Source organism: Dendroctonus ponderosae, unplaced genomic scaffold (assembly GCF_020466585.1).
Source record: "Dendroctonus ponderosae isolate FM_Combo_2020 unplaced genomic scaffold, Dpon_F_20191213v2 Dpon_F_20191213_2, whole genome shotgun sequence".
NCBI classification, from domain to species: domain Eukaryota; kingdom Metazoa; phylum Arthropoda; class Insecta; order Coleoptera; family Curculionidae; genus Dendroctonus; species Dendroctonus ponderosae.
Window position 1 is genome coordinate 14,487,505 of NW_026018165.1, and position 19,597 is coordinate 14,507,101.

The window sequence follows — 19,597 nt, forward strand, 5'->3', positions numbered from 1 at the left end:
GCATCTCGTGTGAATCGCGCAGGTCCCCGCGCTGGTAACAGTCGACCCAAAGTGGCGCAGTCGCCTGATGCGGCAGCGGCTCGGGCTGCCGCCCCCGGCTCCCCAACTGGGGAGCTCATGGTGCCTTAGAGGGGCCATTCGACATTCTATCTGAAAGCAACAAGCAAGTCTATTAGCGGTTTTTCGTCAACGATGGTCACTAGTCGGATTATTTGGATTTACTATTTAAGGTGCGTTTTTCTTCAGTATCTTCAATGCTTAGCCGAACATTCAATTTGTATAATTTCATGTACTTTTGTGCTTTTTTGGTATGAAAAGTGAATAAAGTAATTAATGGGCCAAGGGAATTCAAAAGATGGCCTTCAGAATTGCTTGTTTTAAAGATTTTTGTCTCCAAGGCAAGGTTGAAAGTTTGTACAGAAAGAATAGTCTATCCGCCTAAATTTGCAAAAAAATCACCAATAAACCGTTCGATTCTTAGTCAGAGTAGCGTGAGGCAAATTCATTCTCACTTTTGAAAACCACTATTATTTGTAAATGTAAAGCATTGAGGAATAAAATGCGAAATATAAATATAAAAAAACGTATTCATTAAGAATGGCCAATCCGGTAACTGCCATCGTTTTAAAAAAAAGGGTTAGAAATTTGAAATTTTGTGACGAGTAAGATTTACTCCTGTACATAATTTGATGCCGCAAGATCGTCCTGCTCATTTACGTTTTGCCCATTTTCTACAGAAACAACCATCGATGGAACTTTTTTGAGAAAATTTTGGTTACCGATGCGGCATCGTGTAGTTTTAACTAACTAGCAAAATATTTATCTGTGCAACTCTGAAAATCCCCACGCTGTAAAAACTTTTGGCAATTTGGCCGAATTTCTTTAAGATATTCCACTTCATTTAAGGATAAAAGCGCATGCAAGATGGAGCTCCATCACATTTTCCAGAAATCCGGACTTCAAACCTCTGGATTTCTCAAGTTTGTCGCAAATCAAGGATCGAATTTTCAGACTCCATTGGTTCGCCTGGGGAATTATCTCAAAAACGAGCCAAAATATCAATATGAAACAAGAATACTTAATTTATGTAGAAATTATTGCTCAATTTTTTTTAATTAAAATTATTGGAAATTTTAGATTTTGAACCGAATGTGGTGTTACACGTACAGGATGAAAGTTTTACTTTAAATGTCGACAGGATTGATCGCAAATAGCGCCTTCTATAATATGATATGAGCAGCGATATGAAAACAAAACAAAAAAAATTATCTAAAAACGACAAAATTTCAATTTGCTGACCCAGATATTTTTCAGAATAATGGCCAAAAACGGGTTCAATTTGCGACTTTAAACACCTTGTATTTCCGAAAATTTCAGTTTTCATTTGACGTGTATTGAATTATATAATTTCGCAATTTAAAACGAAGAAACCTTTTCAAATATGCTTAGCGAAAAGTGAATCTCAGTGTCAAAATATGATCTGTTTATAAAACTTCAAAGTTGAATTTATACACTCGCCAAAGTGCAAAGTGAAATTGTGTATTCAAAACTGCATATTTAATAGAACTATTCATCATAGTGGACATATTTGAGATAACTTGACCACTTAATCTAGTATATTTATATTAGATTACGTTGATTTGAATAACCGGAATCCGGTTCATGTTATGAAAGAGGAAAATAATCAGATTTCAGTCAAAATAATGCAAAAATGTCTCATTGATTCCTAGCAAATTTTATCCTGTTTTTGTTTTGAAACATGTACAAAAATATATTTGATAAAGAAAAAAAACACCAGGGTAGTAATTCCTACAAAATGAAGATCCAAATAAATAAGATTAACGCAACTTCAGAGTATAAAAGAAATAGAGAACACATTTGTTTAGTACACTAAACCCATAAACAAGTTAAGCGGTGATTTTTTTTTCAAATTTATGAGGGTTTCTTGTAGTTTTACTAACCTTCTGGGCATAAAATCAAAGCTTAGCACTCATTTGATGCTAGCGCACGTTTGATTATTAACCGTTCGACAATACGACAATAACTTGAGTAGTAAAACGTCCAGCAGAATTAAAAAAAAAATCGAAACGACTTGTTGAAATATAACTGTTTTCTAAATGTGACAATGGCAACATTATTAAACTTCTGTTTAAACCTGAATAAATATAGAAAGCTGCTGCAGTGTAATCGTTATAAATATACATTAAAATGCACAAAAGCATAGAGGTGCAACTAAAGTCCCCAGTAAACAGCATGTTTTAAAACGTAGATCTGATTGTCGCCGATTAATATTTCCATAAGCCAAAATCATAACCGTTTGACACCGAAACTCTTAATTCTTTTCCAATATTGGCTGGGATCCAAAATTTCTGCTGGTTTGCTCTTTTTACTGTCTAACATTTTCTTAATTGATTGTCTGTTTATGTATAAATATAACTGCTATTTGCTTGGATAACGCAATAATAATTAGGGGATTGTCTGCTTATCGTCTTTCCGTAATTGGATAACTTAGTTCCTGTTTTCGATTAGCTGATCAAAGTGAAAACGTTTGAATTATACTGCGAAAATAAGAAGATAAATCAAAGAAGACAACTTTCAATTTAGAATTGCAATGTTAGTTAATTTATTAACATTATTTTACATATACATACATTCGTAATTTACATAGAAATAGGATGGATTTTGGTTTTTCTTGTGTTGGCGATGCTGTAGAATTTGTAATATATTTTTGTTTTTCGGATAAGTCTTTTATCTCTTTTAAAAATCTCCTATGTTTTATATGCGAGTATTTTTCCTAAAAAAAATATTTCCGACCTTTTGGTCAAGAATTGCAGAGTGTTTTATTTTATTGCCTAGTCGGATTGTCCGTTTTCTTGCGATGAATATAACGTAAAATTTGAAGCATTTCGAAATTTTCGGCCAAAAATTGAAATTTTATATTCGCGTTTTTCGACCTCTATGATATTGTTTTGGACACAAGAAGCACCCGAATATGTAGTACAAGTCCAGAATAAAGCAGGAAACGTCCGTTACAAACCGGAAGTTTTAAAAAATGGTCCAAAATAGTGGATTATTTCTGTTCAAAGCAGCGGAGCTTCTTATTTTGTGGATTCGTCAGATTTCCCTTTTCGATACATTTTCTACAACTGGAAGTTTTCCGAAAAAACCCAGACATAAAATTTTCGATCAAAAATAAAAATTCTAAAGCACGTTTTTCAAACAAAAAAGTAGTTTCCCAACAAAAAAACGTATCCCATGTCCCACAATGGGGCAGATATTGTCGGTTAAAATCCAGTAATTTCAATAATTGTCCACAATTATCTGATGATTTTACCTAAACCACAGAAAGTTGCATAATAACCCGAATAGAATTAACCGATTTATTCATATTGCCGTACTGCGTATGGGGCCAAAACCCATTAAATTATCCCCTCATAAAATCATTGGCACTGCTACTGCGGCCGCATAATCCGAACCAAAATAAATGGATTTTTTTGTAAAATTGGCCACAGCTTCACAACAATGTACTTGTATGAGGAACAATGAACATGTTTGCCGCTATTATGTATTTCGTGGTATGTAAATAAATCAGTTGTAAGTGGATGCGTGTTTGTGCAAATAGTATGAGTTGAATTATAAAAAAGGTGAACACAAAAATCAAGCAACCCATTCACAAATTTAAAAAAATGATTAAAAAAGTCCTGGCTGAGGACGTCATATTCAGCATATATGCGCCGATTTTACTTATTTTTGAAAACGTACTTGGTGTTTTAATAATAGTGTTCTAGATAATACAATTGGCAAACGATCTGACTGACCATGAAAATGCATTTGCTGATTAACTAATGGTAAATGACTTGGAACCTTAGTTTTAAATAGATGTTGCATTGTATTACCTGAAAGACTATTTCCAGTCTAAGCTGTTTTAAAATCAACGAATATAAAAGATTTCTGATATACATATTTGCTTTTCAATATTATCTGGCTAATTTAAGAGCTAATAAAAGTTATTTAACTATTTCTTATTTATAACTTACGGAAACCCGAAAACTATTAAGGTATTTTGCTTTTCTGAATTCTTCTCTGAATTAATGCGTGAAACAAATAAATGAAGCAAAACGGACAAGAAGTCGTATAAAAAACAGCAAAAATTGTCCTTTATTAAATATTATCAGATGCTTACAACTGAACTCAACATTTTCTAACGCACATCAATTTAAAATCGAGTAGATTAAGAACCGGATTTTCTAATCCATATGTTGCAATGAGGAATCAAAGATAGTTTAAAACCTGTTGGCTCCACTGAATTCTTACTTTTGAAGATCAATCTAGAGAACAAAAACTAACAATATCAATTCAAAAAATGACTGAAAGGATAAATCAGCCTTGCAGAAGTTTCACAGTTTTGTAACTACAGTTTTTTATTTGTGGCGTTAGAATTACACCGCTTCATTTTCCAATTTTTAATGGCTAATTTCCTACACAAACAGTTTTGATGATAATATAAAAAAAGGAGCTTGCCTTTAAGATACGTTCATAAATGTCTGCTTTATAAAAAAAGATTAAACCGAAAAATGTTTCAAAATTTACTGTTTTATATTAATGAAATTCGCACCATTGCAGAAGATTTACACTTCAACAACAAAGTTAATATTTGAAGAAAAAAATAAACCTTCTGCACTAATAGGGCCGGGAATTTTACCGATAGAAGTATGTAGGTACATATCGTGAAATAGAATAGTCTTAGGCACCCTCAGGACCGGTTTCGAACCTATAAGCTCTCCTCTGATGAGTTTAGGTTGAAAACAACACTCGTGGAACTCAAGGGTTGAATTCCCCATTTGCAACGTGCAAAATTTACCGCTTTTTAAAATCCGTTTGCAGCAACTATTTGTATTTTCACTTCTGACATTTCAAAACTATTATTTTAAACTGCGTGTTAAACTGAAAATAATCAGTTATTTTGGCTGTTAATGACCGAAAAACGAAAAAAAATACTTTTAAAATATCTTATTTAAAACTTCTAAAGATTGCTGTCGTCGGATACATTACTTCGCTTTAAAACTGTCGTCTCTTGGCCGGACAAATTTTGATTAATATCCAACCGATGGCTACCAATATCTCCTGTCGAATTTGGGTGTGGTAGGCGGTATCTACATATATTTATTTATTCATTGAATTAGACCTGAAAATACCGATCGCTTGACTAATTCATCGAGGACACAAACATAATAATGTTAAAGTGGTGCTAACATGGTTTGAAAATCAACTTAAACAATAGAAAAAACTAACAAACTAAATGTGATCGAAAGCAAAGAAACGAAGCATCCACTTCCTACATCTGCTCCTTCAATTGAAGGAAGAAGTCAATATGGAATTCTCAATTGATCCAAAGTATCAAAGTACGATCTGGAACTGAAGGTGAACATAAATTATATTTAACCTGCACAAATATGTACAGCAGCGAGCACCGACTTTATTCACAATTCTAAGTTTAATAATGTCGATTACCTACTCGACGCATCTGGTGTCAAATACATCTGCATATTTATGTTACCTAAATATTTTCCATTTAACAATTGCAATGGTCGGCCGCTCTTAATTGCTCTTTATTTTTCCTTAAGCAGATGTAATTTGATGGGCAATTTCGCATAGAAGGCAACGCGATCGTCCAACGAGAGCCCATTAAACACGACACAAAGAATAAAAAGGACAAACTAGCCGTAACCCGCTTTTTCTGAATAGAGATAATGACTTAAGCCGGTTTGGATTCTTTATTTTTTTAATTGGGTTTTCATAATGGCTTTGGAGGTTCGTTGTGAGGAAACCGTTATTCAAATTGCCCAACCCAATTTCCTTTCTAGCTTTTTTCCCTTTGAGAAAACTATTCGTTTTTGAAGCTGTTCCAGTTCAAAGCTAAGTTGTTTCTCCCATTTTGCCCAATTGTTTCAGTCCAATTTCAAGTTGTTTATTTTTGCTGAGTTCATCGACTTTTTCCACTTTTGACATCCTCCTCCTTGTTCGAATTACATTATCGTATCGGACACGTTGCTTGGGACCAAAGCGCACATTATTTCGCTGGTTCTGACCTTAAGTTTTCCTTTTTTTAAACGTGCTTAGGAGATTCGTATCTTTCTTCATTCTACATAGTACTGTGGCCTATTTGTAACGTCGTCCACCCACGGAGGTTCTCAGGATTTGTCTTTACAGCCACATTTCGATAGCGTTTTTCCACTCGGTTGTTCAGCGTTCGATATTCAACTCCATAAGTCTGTGTAACTTGAAAATTATTGCAGATATTTTTCTTTATTTCATGGTCCTTGGGATCCTAAACCAAATTGTTGTGTTTTGCAAATCAGAGCGTTTTAAAATGACTCAAAAACCAGTGTAACACATTAGGTTTTTTTCTGGGAAAAAGTTTTTCGGTAATAAAACAATATACCAACCACCCAAACCTATTTTTGAAACACTTATCTCAACCAAGCATCGCCGCATAATAATTAACACTTTGGCCAACAAAAACACAGTTAGATTCGGCTATATTAACATTCTTTTAAACTGGATCCATTTGTTTATTGTCATTCTGCGCTGACTGCCAATGAGATCCAACTGCCAAAACTAACAACCGCTTGAAAGGTTGTTCATTTCTTTCGTTTAAATATTTAGCGTTTTCTGCTTTCGATTTATTGGTGTTATTAATTTTCTACAAATCGACCCCGCCATGGGTTTCGTGTTGGGACATAAATCATGCCATCAGCGCTAACTTTGAAGCAATGAAGAACTTGAAACCGCACTTAGTTGAACAGAACACATCAACTTTATAATTGATGTGTGCTTAAATTATTTTGTTTGGGAAATTTTTTCAGGTGGCTTTGAGATTGTTAGCCATTAAATAGTCAAAGCAGATGATAGAATTAAAAAGAGAATTAAAAGAAATTCAAAGCTTGCAAAAGTTTTGGAACAACAACGTTCTATTTTATAACTTCAGTTAAAGTTAAATTAATTGCTAATTTTTTAAGTAATTAATTTAAGCCCTTGATTTTCCATTAACTTTCCCAGCACATTCTAAAGCACTGAATCAAATCTGAGTCGAGTTCAGCTACCAAAAGCTAATTAGAGCAAACGGTAATGTCGCGTAGCAGTTGTATGACATAAAGTACTTTTATTATATTTCGTACATGCGCCTATTGCGAATTACTAAAAATAACTGGCGTTCCTTGGAAGCAATTAAAGTAAAAAACATGTCGGTAAAATATACAAATGTCGCTGTAATGGACGTGATTTATTTCCTTTTCACTTTTTCAAAGTTGCACTTTGAAAGTTCCCACTGATTTCATTGGATAGATTTATAATGTTTTAGATTTGACTCATTTGGGCTCTTACGTATTTGTAATTTTTTTTGACTTTCAGTTTATCCGCAATATTCGGGGCCCCAACATGCAACGAAATAGTTCATTTAGGACGTTTACAATTGGATGAAAAAATCATCCAAGTATTAATTTTTTCGTAATTATACGATAACAGATGCGGATAAATTTAGAAGCCATAAAACGTAAACAAACGTTTCGTTCAGAAATCAAACAAATGTGGAAGTTGTAAATTTTCCTGCTAGCCGGTTCAGCACTAAACTCGAATTTGTTGACCGACAACTATCATAGAAACATTGCCGTATTACTGTATACAAAAATGTTAAACCTGTACTATTGACATGTTTATTTTGTGCCAGCAAAAGTAAACGCTAGCTAAGTACAGTTTAGCTTAATTGCTGATTTTCCAAGGTTGCATGCGTACTTTCTGGATTACCCGTAACACTTGTGACGCTGTAATTCTTTTGATCGTTGTACAAGATCTCTGACACATTCTCTCACTCGTAACGAGATTGAAATCGCGTTTAACGTTAAATATTTATGTTTTTTAGCAATCGCGAATAATTTAGGATATCCAAAGTGAAGCGGCAGATGAGGTTTGAGAACCTTCCTGAATATTCAATTTAAGTGGATTCGAGCTGATACATTTTTGATTTCTGTAGATCTAAGCAGCACAACTATTACAAAACAGACATTTTTTTGTTGTTATTGAAATGCTCAAGAGCATTAAAAGTTGACGCTACAAAAAAACTTAAAAATAACGGTTAACAATAAGGTAGAACTCAAGCTCAACTTTTAAATTATTCGACGACTGCACAAAAATTGTCCCTGAATAACCTTTCAAAATAATAGCTCCACTTTTGAATCACCCTTTATTTCCATATTACCGCGTTTTTCAGTATCAACATGTCCCACCACCAAACCTTATCAATAAATAAAAAAATATATTCCATTGAGCACAGTTGAGAAGTAGAAAGAGCATTTTCCTCAAGCAGATAACGAAAATTGGAGCTTAAGCTGAACAACCAGGAAATGTTTTTCGCAATTTCTTCAATATTCAATTTTTTGATTCCCTGAAACATCCACCAGACAATTTACTTACTTTTGATTAGTAGATACCAGCACTGTTACAGTTACATTTTCCAAGACAAATTTCTTATAATTTACAAACGCTAAACGGAACGTAAAACAAACTGGCCGTTTAGCGTGTAACAGAGGCCAAAGCACGGCAATAACGAAATTATCTTCGCAGATCTATTTTGTTTTATTGCAATTTCTGCCTACATTAGGCGATTAAGCCGAGCCCTGCGAAAATTTTATCGGCCAATGGGCCGAAAAATTGCTTTTGGATCGTTTCGATATGCAAAATTGTTATGACAGAATTACCAGATGCTAATGAAACCGATTATGTCATCGCGATTTTTAAATCTCGTTATAGTCTTATAATGACCGCGCCGTAATTCTTCATGTAAAATTGTGAACCTGAAGAGGCGTAATAATTGCACAAACCATAAATCAGTTGCGTATTTTAAATTTAAAACAACCAATTATTGACACTTATCCAGGCTAAGTAACAAAGTCTGCTAAGAAGACACAAAAGGTGGAGAAAACCTGATGAAATTCATTATCTCTAAAACTATCATTAAAAATTAATTTAGATATTGAAAGCGACTTTTTCGCATGTTAACGTTTTATAGCAACTCGTCGAGCAAGTCAAGACGAAGCCGCTTAATTGAAATGAAAACATCGCGTCTCCCACCATTATAACATAGAGATAAGATAAACTTGGCAAGTTCCTGCTAGCCAAAATCTATTTAAAAAATTGCCCAATTTTAATGAAGATCTGGTCTGGTAATCAAGTCATCTCAAAACATAAAAGTGCCATGAAACTATTCTAAAACTGCGACAAAATATTTTTTTTATTTTTGGTAAACAGTCAAAAATAATAAACATAAAGAAGCGTAAAACCCAATAAAATTATGACACATAAACACAGTACGCCCGGTTTTTTTAGTTTATTTTATGCTTTTTTAGAGATATTTTATTGTTATCAGCTTTGGACAAATTTTATTATTTTTATATTACTATATTTAAACACCCGAAATTTGGCAGTTGATGAATTTCCACATTTTTTATCCGGCGACGATCTCCAGATATTTATTTTTAAAATAAATGCTTATTTCCTTAAAATTTATTGCTCTCATAAAAATGTGATTAGTTAACCAGATATTCCAATTATTTCCGATTTGTTTTGTGAAAATAAATCAAAATTCAGTTTTACCATTCCTTGAAACTGGCATCAAAAGCCAAAATATCCCATTCGAAAAGCAGAACTGAGTACAAGTAATAATTGTTAAATCAATTTTAAAATAAACTAAATATATTGAAACACATTTGAAGATAAAATTGTCGGTTCACACTAGCTATTTCAAAAAAGATCAATCAATTAATAACCGATTTTAAACGATGCCATTCTATAAACACAATTTGATTAGAAAATACACATTTTCATACAAAATTCATACAATTCCAATCATTGAATCGCGGCCAATTAGCAACGCTCACACAGATTATTAATCAACATTGAAAAAAATCGTTTCATGTCAAAACGAAAGCAAACAAGCCTCTGCCTATAAATTATATAAATTAATTAGTTTAATTACAGACCATCGCGAATTAAAATATTTGGAAAACGAGGTGTAAACTCGGTGTACACAACTCTCTGAGAAATAATTATTATGGAATGTTTATTAACTTTGCCATAGTGCTGTTTTGTTGCTCTTTCAAAAATTATCCATTTTTTTCAATGCTTAGAATTTACTTATTTTCAGTTGGTGCTTTTTGAAAGGAAATGAATGAAAAGTGTATCAAAAGCTAAATTTCTCGAACTAGAATGACCCAAATGGCACGCATTGTACTAGTTCCCAGTAAAACAATCTGGTGCAAAAATGACCGTAAACCAGCGATGTCTACTGGAAATCTCAAAATATCAATTAAAACCCCATAAACTACTAACATAAATGAATTGAATGTGGGAAAGAAGCCGGTAATTAATTGATTTTTAATCAGATAAGGCGTTGAATGCACGGTGTCTAGTTTTTTTTCGCGCTAAATCCTCCATTTGTCACTTTTATTTTATCGATTCTCAGACTATCCGTTCTATCCGTTAGTTATTTGATTGTTATTGCTGCTTGATTGGACCGTGCAAATTGATTATAAATTAAAAAATTACTCGAGAAAAACAATTATAGTTTCTGGTTTATATATATTTGCAGTCGCTGGTAGAAAATCCAAAAGCATTCCAATGGAAATAGGCTAGTCTTTGTCAATAGCTTTAAAAAGGAAATAATCACGTTATACAAAAGACGTTGCCTGAACCTGAAGTATCTAATACAAAAGCAACCATCTCCTTCGTCACTATCATCATCATCATCATTTAAGTTTGCAACAATACGTTCTATCCTCGATAAACAGACATTTTCCATGAAGGTTAATGCCTTGATCGTTGGCTGCAGTCTGCATTGACCTTTTAATACGATTTGTACGCTTTAATAAAGCCGTTTAGATCGTGCAAATCGCAAAACTATACTTTTCCTCACTCAGTTGGCTACAGTCTGCATTCCCAGATTCGGACCCTTCAACGCTTATAATATTTCATAACAATACGCCAGATGAAATCAATTTGATTTATGTATAGCGAAATGGAAAAACTCAAATATCATTATAGATATGTTCGAAGTTGTTGCTTATTGTTCCTCATGAATTATCAGCGGTTTTAGTTCTTAAGTTCATTTCCCGGATTAGACTCAACACAACAAAGAAAATGAGATAACAAACGGAAATTTGCAGCCACAGTCACGATGCAGCAAATATTGAAATTAATTGAAAAAGAAACAGATTGTACATAAACGTGTAGAAGAAAAAGCTTCATAAAAACTCGGCCTAGAAGTCCATCAAACGTGTAAGTATTGGAAAATATTTTTTTTAAATTTCAAAATTCAATTTTTCTGTAGACTTGTTCCTTTCGAAATTGTTCACTTTTTTATACGATCCCCTATTTCAATATATAAATTGTATTTATTACTTTATTATAATTAATATTTCAAAATAAGCTGCTTCACAAAATTAAAGTTACTGGACTAAATTTGCCCTGCTTTAGAAACTGGATGACTTCTGTTTGCTGGAAGCGATTTTGTTCCTGTTTTTTCTCTATTGGTGTTTTCGCAAAAATTAACTGCTTCAGACAAAGTTTCTACATGGTTAAAAAACACTGCCGAATTTCTGAAAGTTTCATTTCTCCCAGTTGAACAAAAACATTCTTTTTATTCAACTGGGACTTTTTTTTAACTCCAAACCCATAAAGATGCTCATATCTCGAAAACAGTTTTCGCCTGTTCCTTTTATTTACTGGGTGGTCTCAAAAAATGTTCTTTTTGGTGTTTTATTTTCGTTTCTGGACCGAGTTTCAAAATCTAGGGCTCACGTCGAAATTAAAACTTCATAGTCGAGTTAGCACAAAAATGTAGGAGGATTGTTTGAAAATGAACCTTAATCTAATCAAGTAAGTTGGTCTTTATAAAGTTTCACCTTCAACATGAGCAGTGGATGTTCAAAATCGTTCGAGCAGCATCAGACCAAGATCGAAAAGTTGAAGTTGATATCCCGTGTGCCTTTGGTGTTGAAATTGACGAAAAATATATTTTATTAAATTGGGAGAATGACAAACTTTCAGAAAAATTGAATTGTTTTATTCTCCACCCTGTAAAAACTTTACCAGAGGTGCAACATTTCTGCAAAACCCCACACTGACAAACAACAAACTGGTCTAGCGAAAGATTCAAACAGCAGTCAAATCGCTTGCAACAATCAAAAGTTATCCAGTTCCGAAATTAGTTCAAATTTAGATGTGGAACCTTTGCTTTGTTGAGCACTTTGCTTTGGATAATCTATTTTAGAGCCAAACCGAACCAGATAATCATGTTACATTACGAAAAAAAATAAAATAAAATGTAACAGAAGAACATCAATTGAGCATTTGAAATATTTATTTTCACCCATTACAAAGTAGAGGCCGTTGGTTCATTGTTCACAGGAAGACGAATGAGATCCACTCATAAAGAAATGGGTGTCATAATAGACGATGTCTTGAGCAGAAAACTTGCTTCCTTTTGCCGGAATGAGTGCATTTAAAGTTGCAACATAAAAACGTTTTCATGCTTAATCCAATTCAAACACGGAAAAATTGAAAAGATAAGCAAACTTTTCAAGTCAAAGTTATTTCACGTAAGAAATACCATTTACTACGATGCGTTGAAAGGTAGCATGATGTTGCAAAAGTACGATATTTATCAGTTGAATTAGCTTCAGTTCTGTGCCTAATTATCATGTCGTGTTCTAGTTAAAAGCTTAGTAATTGATAGTATCTTATTCAAACGAAAATTTTCTTAACAGAAGTTGACGTTAGATTAACTAATTTAAAATACCTTGTGGAACTTTTACAGTTTTTGTACCAAATTTATTTTGTTTCAATAAATACACATAACGTTAAACCGTTATTAATTCAGATGATGTTGTTTCCTGCCTTGAGCCTTATAATTACCAATCACGCAAATAAAGCCTGAGGGACAACTGAGAAATTGAACAAAAAGTTAAATGTACAGAAATAATGGGCAGATCTTGCCAAGCATTGGACAGCACGTGGAATCTAAGAAAGCATTTTTGAAGCACCGATCGAAATTGTCGTTTGCTGAAACATCCGAGAATATTATTAAATCCGTGTCTAATGATAGAGGCCTGCATATAGTGATTACATAGTCGGATGTTTTGCTATATAAGGAGCTACCATTAGATTTCCCTAGCTGGACTTTATCGATGCCATAAAGGTGTTTTCTGAAAAACCCAGCTAGTACAAGTTAATTCTGCGTGTGGCTTTCAGTTGAATTTTAAACGTCTTCTTCTCCGGTCTTGTGTAACACAAAAACCATTACTTCAATTTAGAAAATTCCTGACAAAACTTCTTTAACTGCACGTTCAATTAAGAAACTTTCAAGCAGACGAAAAGCAAATGCTCCATTAAATTGCTTCGATTTTTGACCGGTTGGTCGTAATTTTGAGAAAAGGAAGTGCGGGCTCCGACCTGAACGCTTTGAGCACCAATAATGTATGCTGATCGTTCAGCTGACAAGGCATGTGGGACTGACACACAAGAAATAAACATTATTTTTCTTTAAATCCGACTTGATTTACGGAGATATCAGTTGAGGAATTATGTTCACATTTAAGACTTTAAGAGGCTAAACCAAGCGAATCTTTAAGCCAAGAGTTATAGAGTCAAACATCGTTATGTGTAAATTAGTTGAATAATTTAATTTATCTAAGAGAATAATGAAGCTGAAGTTGACTTCATTAAAGCAATTTCCGGGCATTCATCCACTTGATAGTATATGAAATATGACATAACAAAATTTACATTCAGTCTGGGCATCGGAAAAATGTATTTAAAAAGTCTTAAAATGTATTTAAACATACTTTGCTGAGGAATATCCTCTTAACTATTGTCGACAAGAAGTTAAATGCGAGGGCAAATGACTGAAGGAGTATGTAGATGGATTGTCGCTGTATGCGGATATACTAAATGCTTATACTGCATGCTGCCTTGTTTCATTTTTTTTCCTTTTATTTTAATGGAATCCTCTTTGTATCTGTTACTGTTACTTAATATATTCTACGGCTTTTGTTCGTGGTCACATTAATTAGCATAACCGTATTTGTAGAATGATGATGCTTATATTATAGGACGAGTTAATAATGCTTTTACATAAAGTATTTTATCTAATTGCCTAGAGAACCAAACAATAATTACATGGTAATCACAGTGAAGTCCAAGTCACTGGGCAAGCCTCTTGTGATGGTAAAAACGCAGCTCGGAGTGATAGGTGATACTTGATTACATCTGGTTAAAACAAGACTGATTTAATGCTGAAATTCCTCTGGAAAGAATTTCAACGAAGCTTTTCACTTGACGGTTTCATTGGCATTTGCACAAAATTTACCATATTAAGAGCCAATTCAGCACATTCCGGTTTCAAACGAACTTGAAGCGATTAAAAATGGATCTCGATTGGTTGGAAATGATTCTTTACAGTTAAAATATTTCGCAATTAAACAAACGTTTCCGAGGAAATCCACAATTGCTCCACTAATTATAGCTAAATATTTCCGAAAATATATCCACATGCATCGATTTGGAAGGGTTTTAGATATGCGTGTGTAAAATGTTACACATCCACGTGTAGAAAAGTGCTGTGCTTGATTTATACATCAGTTGGCAATTAATTTGTTTTATAAATATTAAACCATCTGTTTTCTACCTGCCGTGCCACACTCAGCTAGTAATAATCTTTTTAATTGACAGTGAAACTGATTTGTAATTTAATTCGGCTTTTAGAGATCCAAATGAAGAAATCACAGGTCAGAAACACTAACTGAAAAGCCCACTTAGCACCAAAAAAATCAGGAAACCGTGTTACAAAATGGTAAAAAGTGAAGCAATTTCGTCGATGTATCTCATCTCTGCAAAGCAGTTCTAGACCGCTGCACGCTCCTTTCCCTCACCTGGCTCATTGTTTTAATTGCACCAGTCAAAACGAAAAATCTGCTGCATTCACGCAGAACATTTCAGTTAATAATCGCCATTTGCTGTGGTGAAACGAAAAGAAAAGGGACTCAAGAAAAGGACTTCGTATTTGCAAAATAAAACTTACTGAAGGCACGAATGCATAACAGGGGAAATCGGTGAGACAAAGCGAAAAAGGAAAAAACAAAACGCAAACAGCTGAATACAATCACTAGGAAAAGATGCAAAAATTGCTAGAGATGAATGAAAGTGAGCAAAATGACAAGAAATAAAGCAAATGCAGGCAAATGAAGAAACTAGTGACCTTAACGAGAATATTGCGCAACCACTCAAAAAAACACAATAGAGAAAATCGCAATACATTTTCTATAGATGCGCCCATCTAAATAAATTCCCCTTGGCCAATTTGAACACATTTGAACGATGATTCAGCCTATAGAAATAGCGAAACATATTACTGGAAATTAAAATATGCGGTATGAAGAATGTGCCAAGAATATAAATGGGATCGGTGCCCCTTTTTAAATGCTTCATCGCATTTTTCTTTGGCATGTTCTGAGAAATGCCTTAGCATTAACCGGCCATCTATCACAAAGAATATTTATGTACTGGCTTAGATTTCCCGATGCCGCTGCAATTACGACGAATGGAACAAGTCTAATGAGTACTGGTTGCAATTGAAAACATCAAAAAATTGTTCTTAAATTGAATGATAAACTATAAAGAAACTCGAAGAAGTTTACGTGTCCAATTGGTTTTTGCTCTCATGTAGATGCAATTTCACCTTAATAATCTAAAGGTTCAACATACACAAATGAAATTTGGAAGCTCACGTAAGCTGAGACCGTTAAAGTTACAATTTTCAGTGAATGGCTGATGTTTTGATTTGTTTGTGCATTTCTTAATGCTATCACGTTTTTCACATGGGGAAAGGCTGGGTCTTGCAATTTATTAAATAATAAAATGCGGCCTACCTGAGATTGTGCAGAACTCTGACATTCTTTTTACTCTTCCCAGGTATGATGCCAATGTTAGTGCGGCCACATATCCACGTAAACGACATACCTAAAAAATAGAACAGAAATAGTGTAAAAAGTTGCATTCTGCTAATACTTAAGCCAATGTATGAATTTATTCCTAATTAACTCGAAGCTGATAATAATAAATAATAGCTAAGCTTGCGAAATAAACCAGCATTATAACATTGGAAATTTATTCACAAAATTTCAGTAATTTGCTTTATTTCCTAGTTGGGTTATTTTAAGCGAAATTTGATTTTAAATCCTGAATTCACTATTTAATTATTGAGGCATGACTGTATGACATGAATTTACAATTTTGCGCAATTAATAACATTTGCACTACATATGTAATTATTACGATCTAGTTGCAATCAGCGTACTTTAATGCATGCAGAATCATAATAATGATTGAAGAATAGGAAGATATTGATTGAATAATGAATAAGAGTAGAAATCGGGACGAAAACTTATATGAAACTGGCTTACAACCCGCAGTTTTTTAGGAAATAAGCCAAACAGTTTGACATGGGAAATCTTTTTTTAAACAGTTTAACTTCCGATATCTAAGCCATGTTTTGAAATTAAGATCGCCGTTTTCCACTTAGAAAACTTCATTATATCATTCATGTGCAGCAAAAAAACAGATTTTGCACAATTGAGAAAAATAGAATGCACTTGCTGTATGAAAGACAAACACATTACTAATGTATAAACCGACTGTTAAAACGCATTTCTGGTCGAAACAGGCCATGTGAATGAAATCAAAGGCCTTTAGAAGATCGAACCAGACTTCAATATTTTCCTGCTTATAGGCAACTTTTATTGGTGTCCTCTTGGTCGGGTTTAATTGATTGTTCACAGCCCGTCCCTGTTTCGATGTAATTGAGTTAGTGTATTTTCGTACCTTTTGCTCGTTTGGTACTACCGATAGGAACTGTCAAATATGGTCGCAAACAATGGCTTAGTCACGTTCAGGCGATATCTTGATATTGCCCGGTGTATAAACTTAATTAATCGACCCGCTACTCAATGTTTATCTCACTTAACATACATCTGGATCCAGATAGGTTTGGTCAAAGATCTTATCAAAGCGTCTTGTTTACGAGGTTGTTAGAGAATACCAGAATAACGCTCATGTGTTTAGGACGTTTAGGTTGAGCACATTGAGATTGATTGAGAGTAACAAATTTTCTATTGGCAGTTGGAAATTACAAAAATAAAAAGCGAGAAAAACATGATCGTCCAAGCCAAAAAAAGGGAGATAAGCACAGGCATAGAAAAATTATACATCAAGCTGCACTCGCTGAAAGAACTGTACTTAACATCGGCTCAGAGGAAATACCAGAAATAACTAACTCTGAAATAAGAATGGCACTCAGTCAGCTTAAAAACATTAGATGTGCAGAAGAGGACAGGATTACTGTAAAGATGCTGAAAATTGGCGGAAGAAAAATAGGGCAAATACTGAAGATTCTATTTAATAAAATACGCTCCAATGGTTCAAAAACGGAAGATTTTTTCTCTGGCACCAAATTCGAAACCAACCTAGTTGTCTCCTGTCTATACATGTTCTTTTATACATGAATTCACCTTAATGACAACCTGCCAGAAGCTCATCTATTCGAATGGATTGCCTTACATAACGTTAATATGACACAACATGCAATTTGAAATTACAAAAGCTGCATAAATTTGATCCATATTTAGGCAGAGGAAAAATGTTTTTCATTAAGACAATGTGGAGTCGTTGCTACCAGCAAAGGTAACGTATCATTACGAACCAGTTCAAAAAAGCGGCACCTACTATGAATTCATAGAACGTATAGCGTATTGTTCAGTCAGTCAAACATTGGAATTATGCGAACGTATCCGCCGGTACTTTCGTTATTTGATAATTCGATAGGATGGGGAATTTTTGCTCACATCAATCATTTCCCAGATGGATACAACGACATCTATACATATGTATGTATGTAGTTCAGATAGTGTCAATCGGGTGGGATACCAATAAATCAACCCAACTTTAATATGGACCGAAGAGTTCTTCTAGTAGATTACGAAGATGATTTCGATGCGTCTCTACAGTTGGCTCAACAAAATAGTCAAAGATATTAGCTGGAAATATTTATGACGATTCACTATCAAATCCAGACAAGCGCTCAATAATTTGGCTGTAATTCGTTCTCCATTTGGTTTCCGATAAACAAACGAAGCTAATCGAACAGTTAGTTCTGTTCTTATTTAAGAAAACATTACTTTGTTATACAAACAATGAAAATTGTCTCGCATATCTCATGGCCGATGTTCCTAATGCGTCACTGACGCTAAATTGAAATCGCATAAATCCTCAATGAAAACAATCGATTCTGTTCTTGTCTGGATTGAATCTAAAAAAACCAACCTACTGACTTTCGATCGGCAATTTAAAAATACACCATTGTTTTGGTCGCCATTATAACGTCTCAAATACCTCATATTTTACGTAAAACACCGTAACCGTCTATTTAGAATCGTTTGATGTCGAAGTATAATGAATATTGACTACAGTTTTTCAATTTTTGTGTAAACCAGACTGGTGTATGCGTTTAATGCCCGATCGCTTTCACGAAACACTTCAAGTACAAAGAAGCACAAATTAGCACTTATTTACTGTTGTATAAAAACATATTCACACGAGCAAGTACTTTAAATTGAGAGTTGAAAGCGGAGCTTTTTGCTGTATATAATTGTTTTTTTTTTTTAATTTAATCCCCACAGTCCGTATGACTTAAATTCAAGCTCCAATCGGCAAAAACTTCTTGGTTCTTCCCACATAGTTTGGTCCTTCGAGCCGGTTAATCCGGGATTGTTTCACTCGCCTCTTCGGAGAGATTAAATGTATGAAGACTGAGAACAAAGCAAAAGCAGGGCTTTGAAAAATTAGAAAGGTTGTTTTTTTGGCTACGTCACACGCACTGATTAACGCAACGATGGCCTAGTGCGATTACGAAAAACTACTAATAACCAGATGGTTTAAGGTGAAAAAACTGCGTTATTTTAATATCATGAATCGCATTTGATAACGCAACTCTAAGTTACCAAGCATTTCATTCCCAAACCATATCAACTGAATTGGGCACCGGAAACCCAACAGGTCATCCCAACAGGCCATCTCGACCACCTGATCTAACATAGTTATACTTTCATGGCGGCTTATTAAACATGGCAGAACAAATTCGTGCAGTCTAATCCTCAGACGTTTATTTGCTGCTCAAAAATGATTTAATATCAGCAAAAAACTCCGTCAATCCATACATGCGGCAAATAATGCCATTTAATTGGCCAAACCGTTGATATTCAAGCATCGTTTATGGTAATCTACCCAGACCATTTTTACATCCTGTGTGACTTGTACGGGCTTACATGGTTGTCTTTTTGCATTTCGTTTGAACAATGTTGCATTGTGAATAATTATTGTAATCCGTGTAAATTCCTTCACGCCATCCCCAACAAAATTTAACGCCTCCATTGTTACTATTGTTTGCTATTCGAGAAGTAATATTTTGCGCTCCACGTAACTATATTTGTATCAT

At 34.1% G+C, this 19,597-nt stretch overlaps 1 protein-coding gene across 1 annotated transcript in view; it reads right to left on the reverse strand.

Moving 5' to 3' along the window:
* The window catches only part of LOC125502324 (ankyrin repeat domain-containing protein 6-like), a gene marked incomplete in the record, with an annotated part of 49,602 nt that overhangs the window by 13,976 nt on the left and 16,029 nt on the right, over positions 1 to 19,597 (reverse strand). The window contains 1 exon segment of the mRNA XM_048664158.1: positions 1 to 150. Within this exon segment, the coding sequence (XP_048520115.1) occupies positions 1 to 119 (119 nt within the window).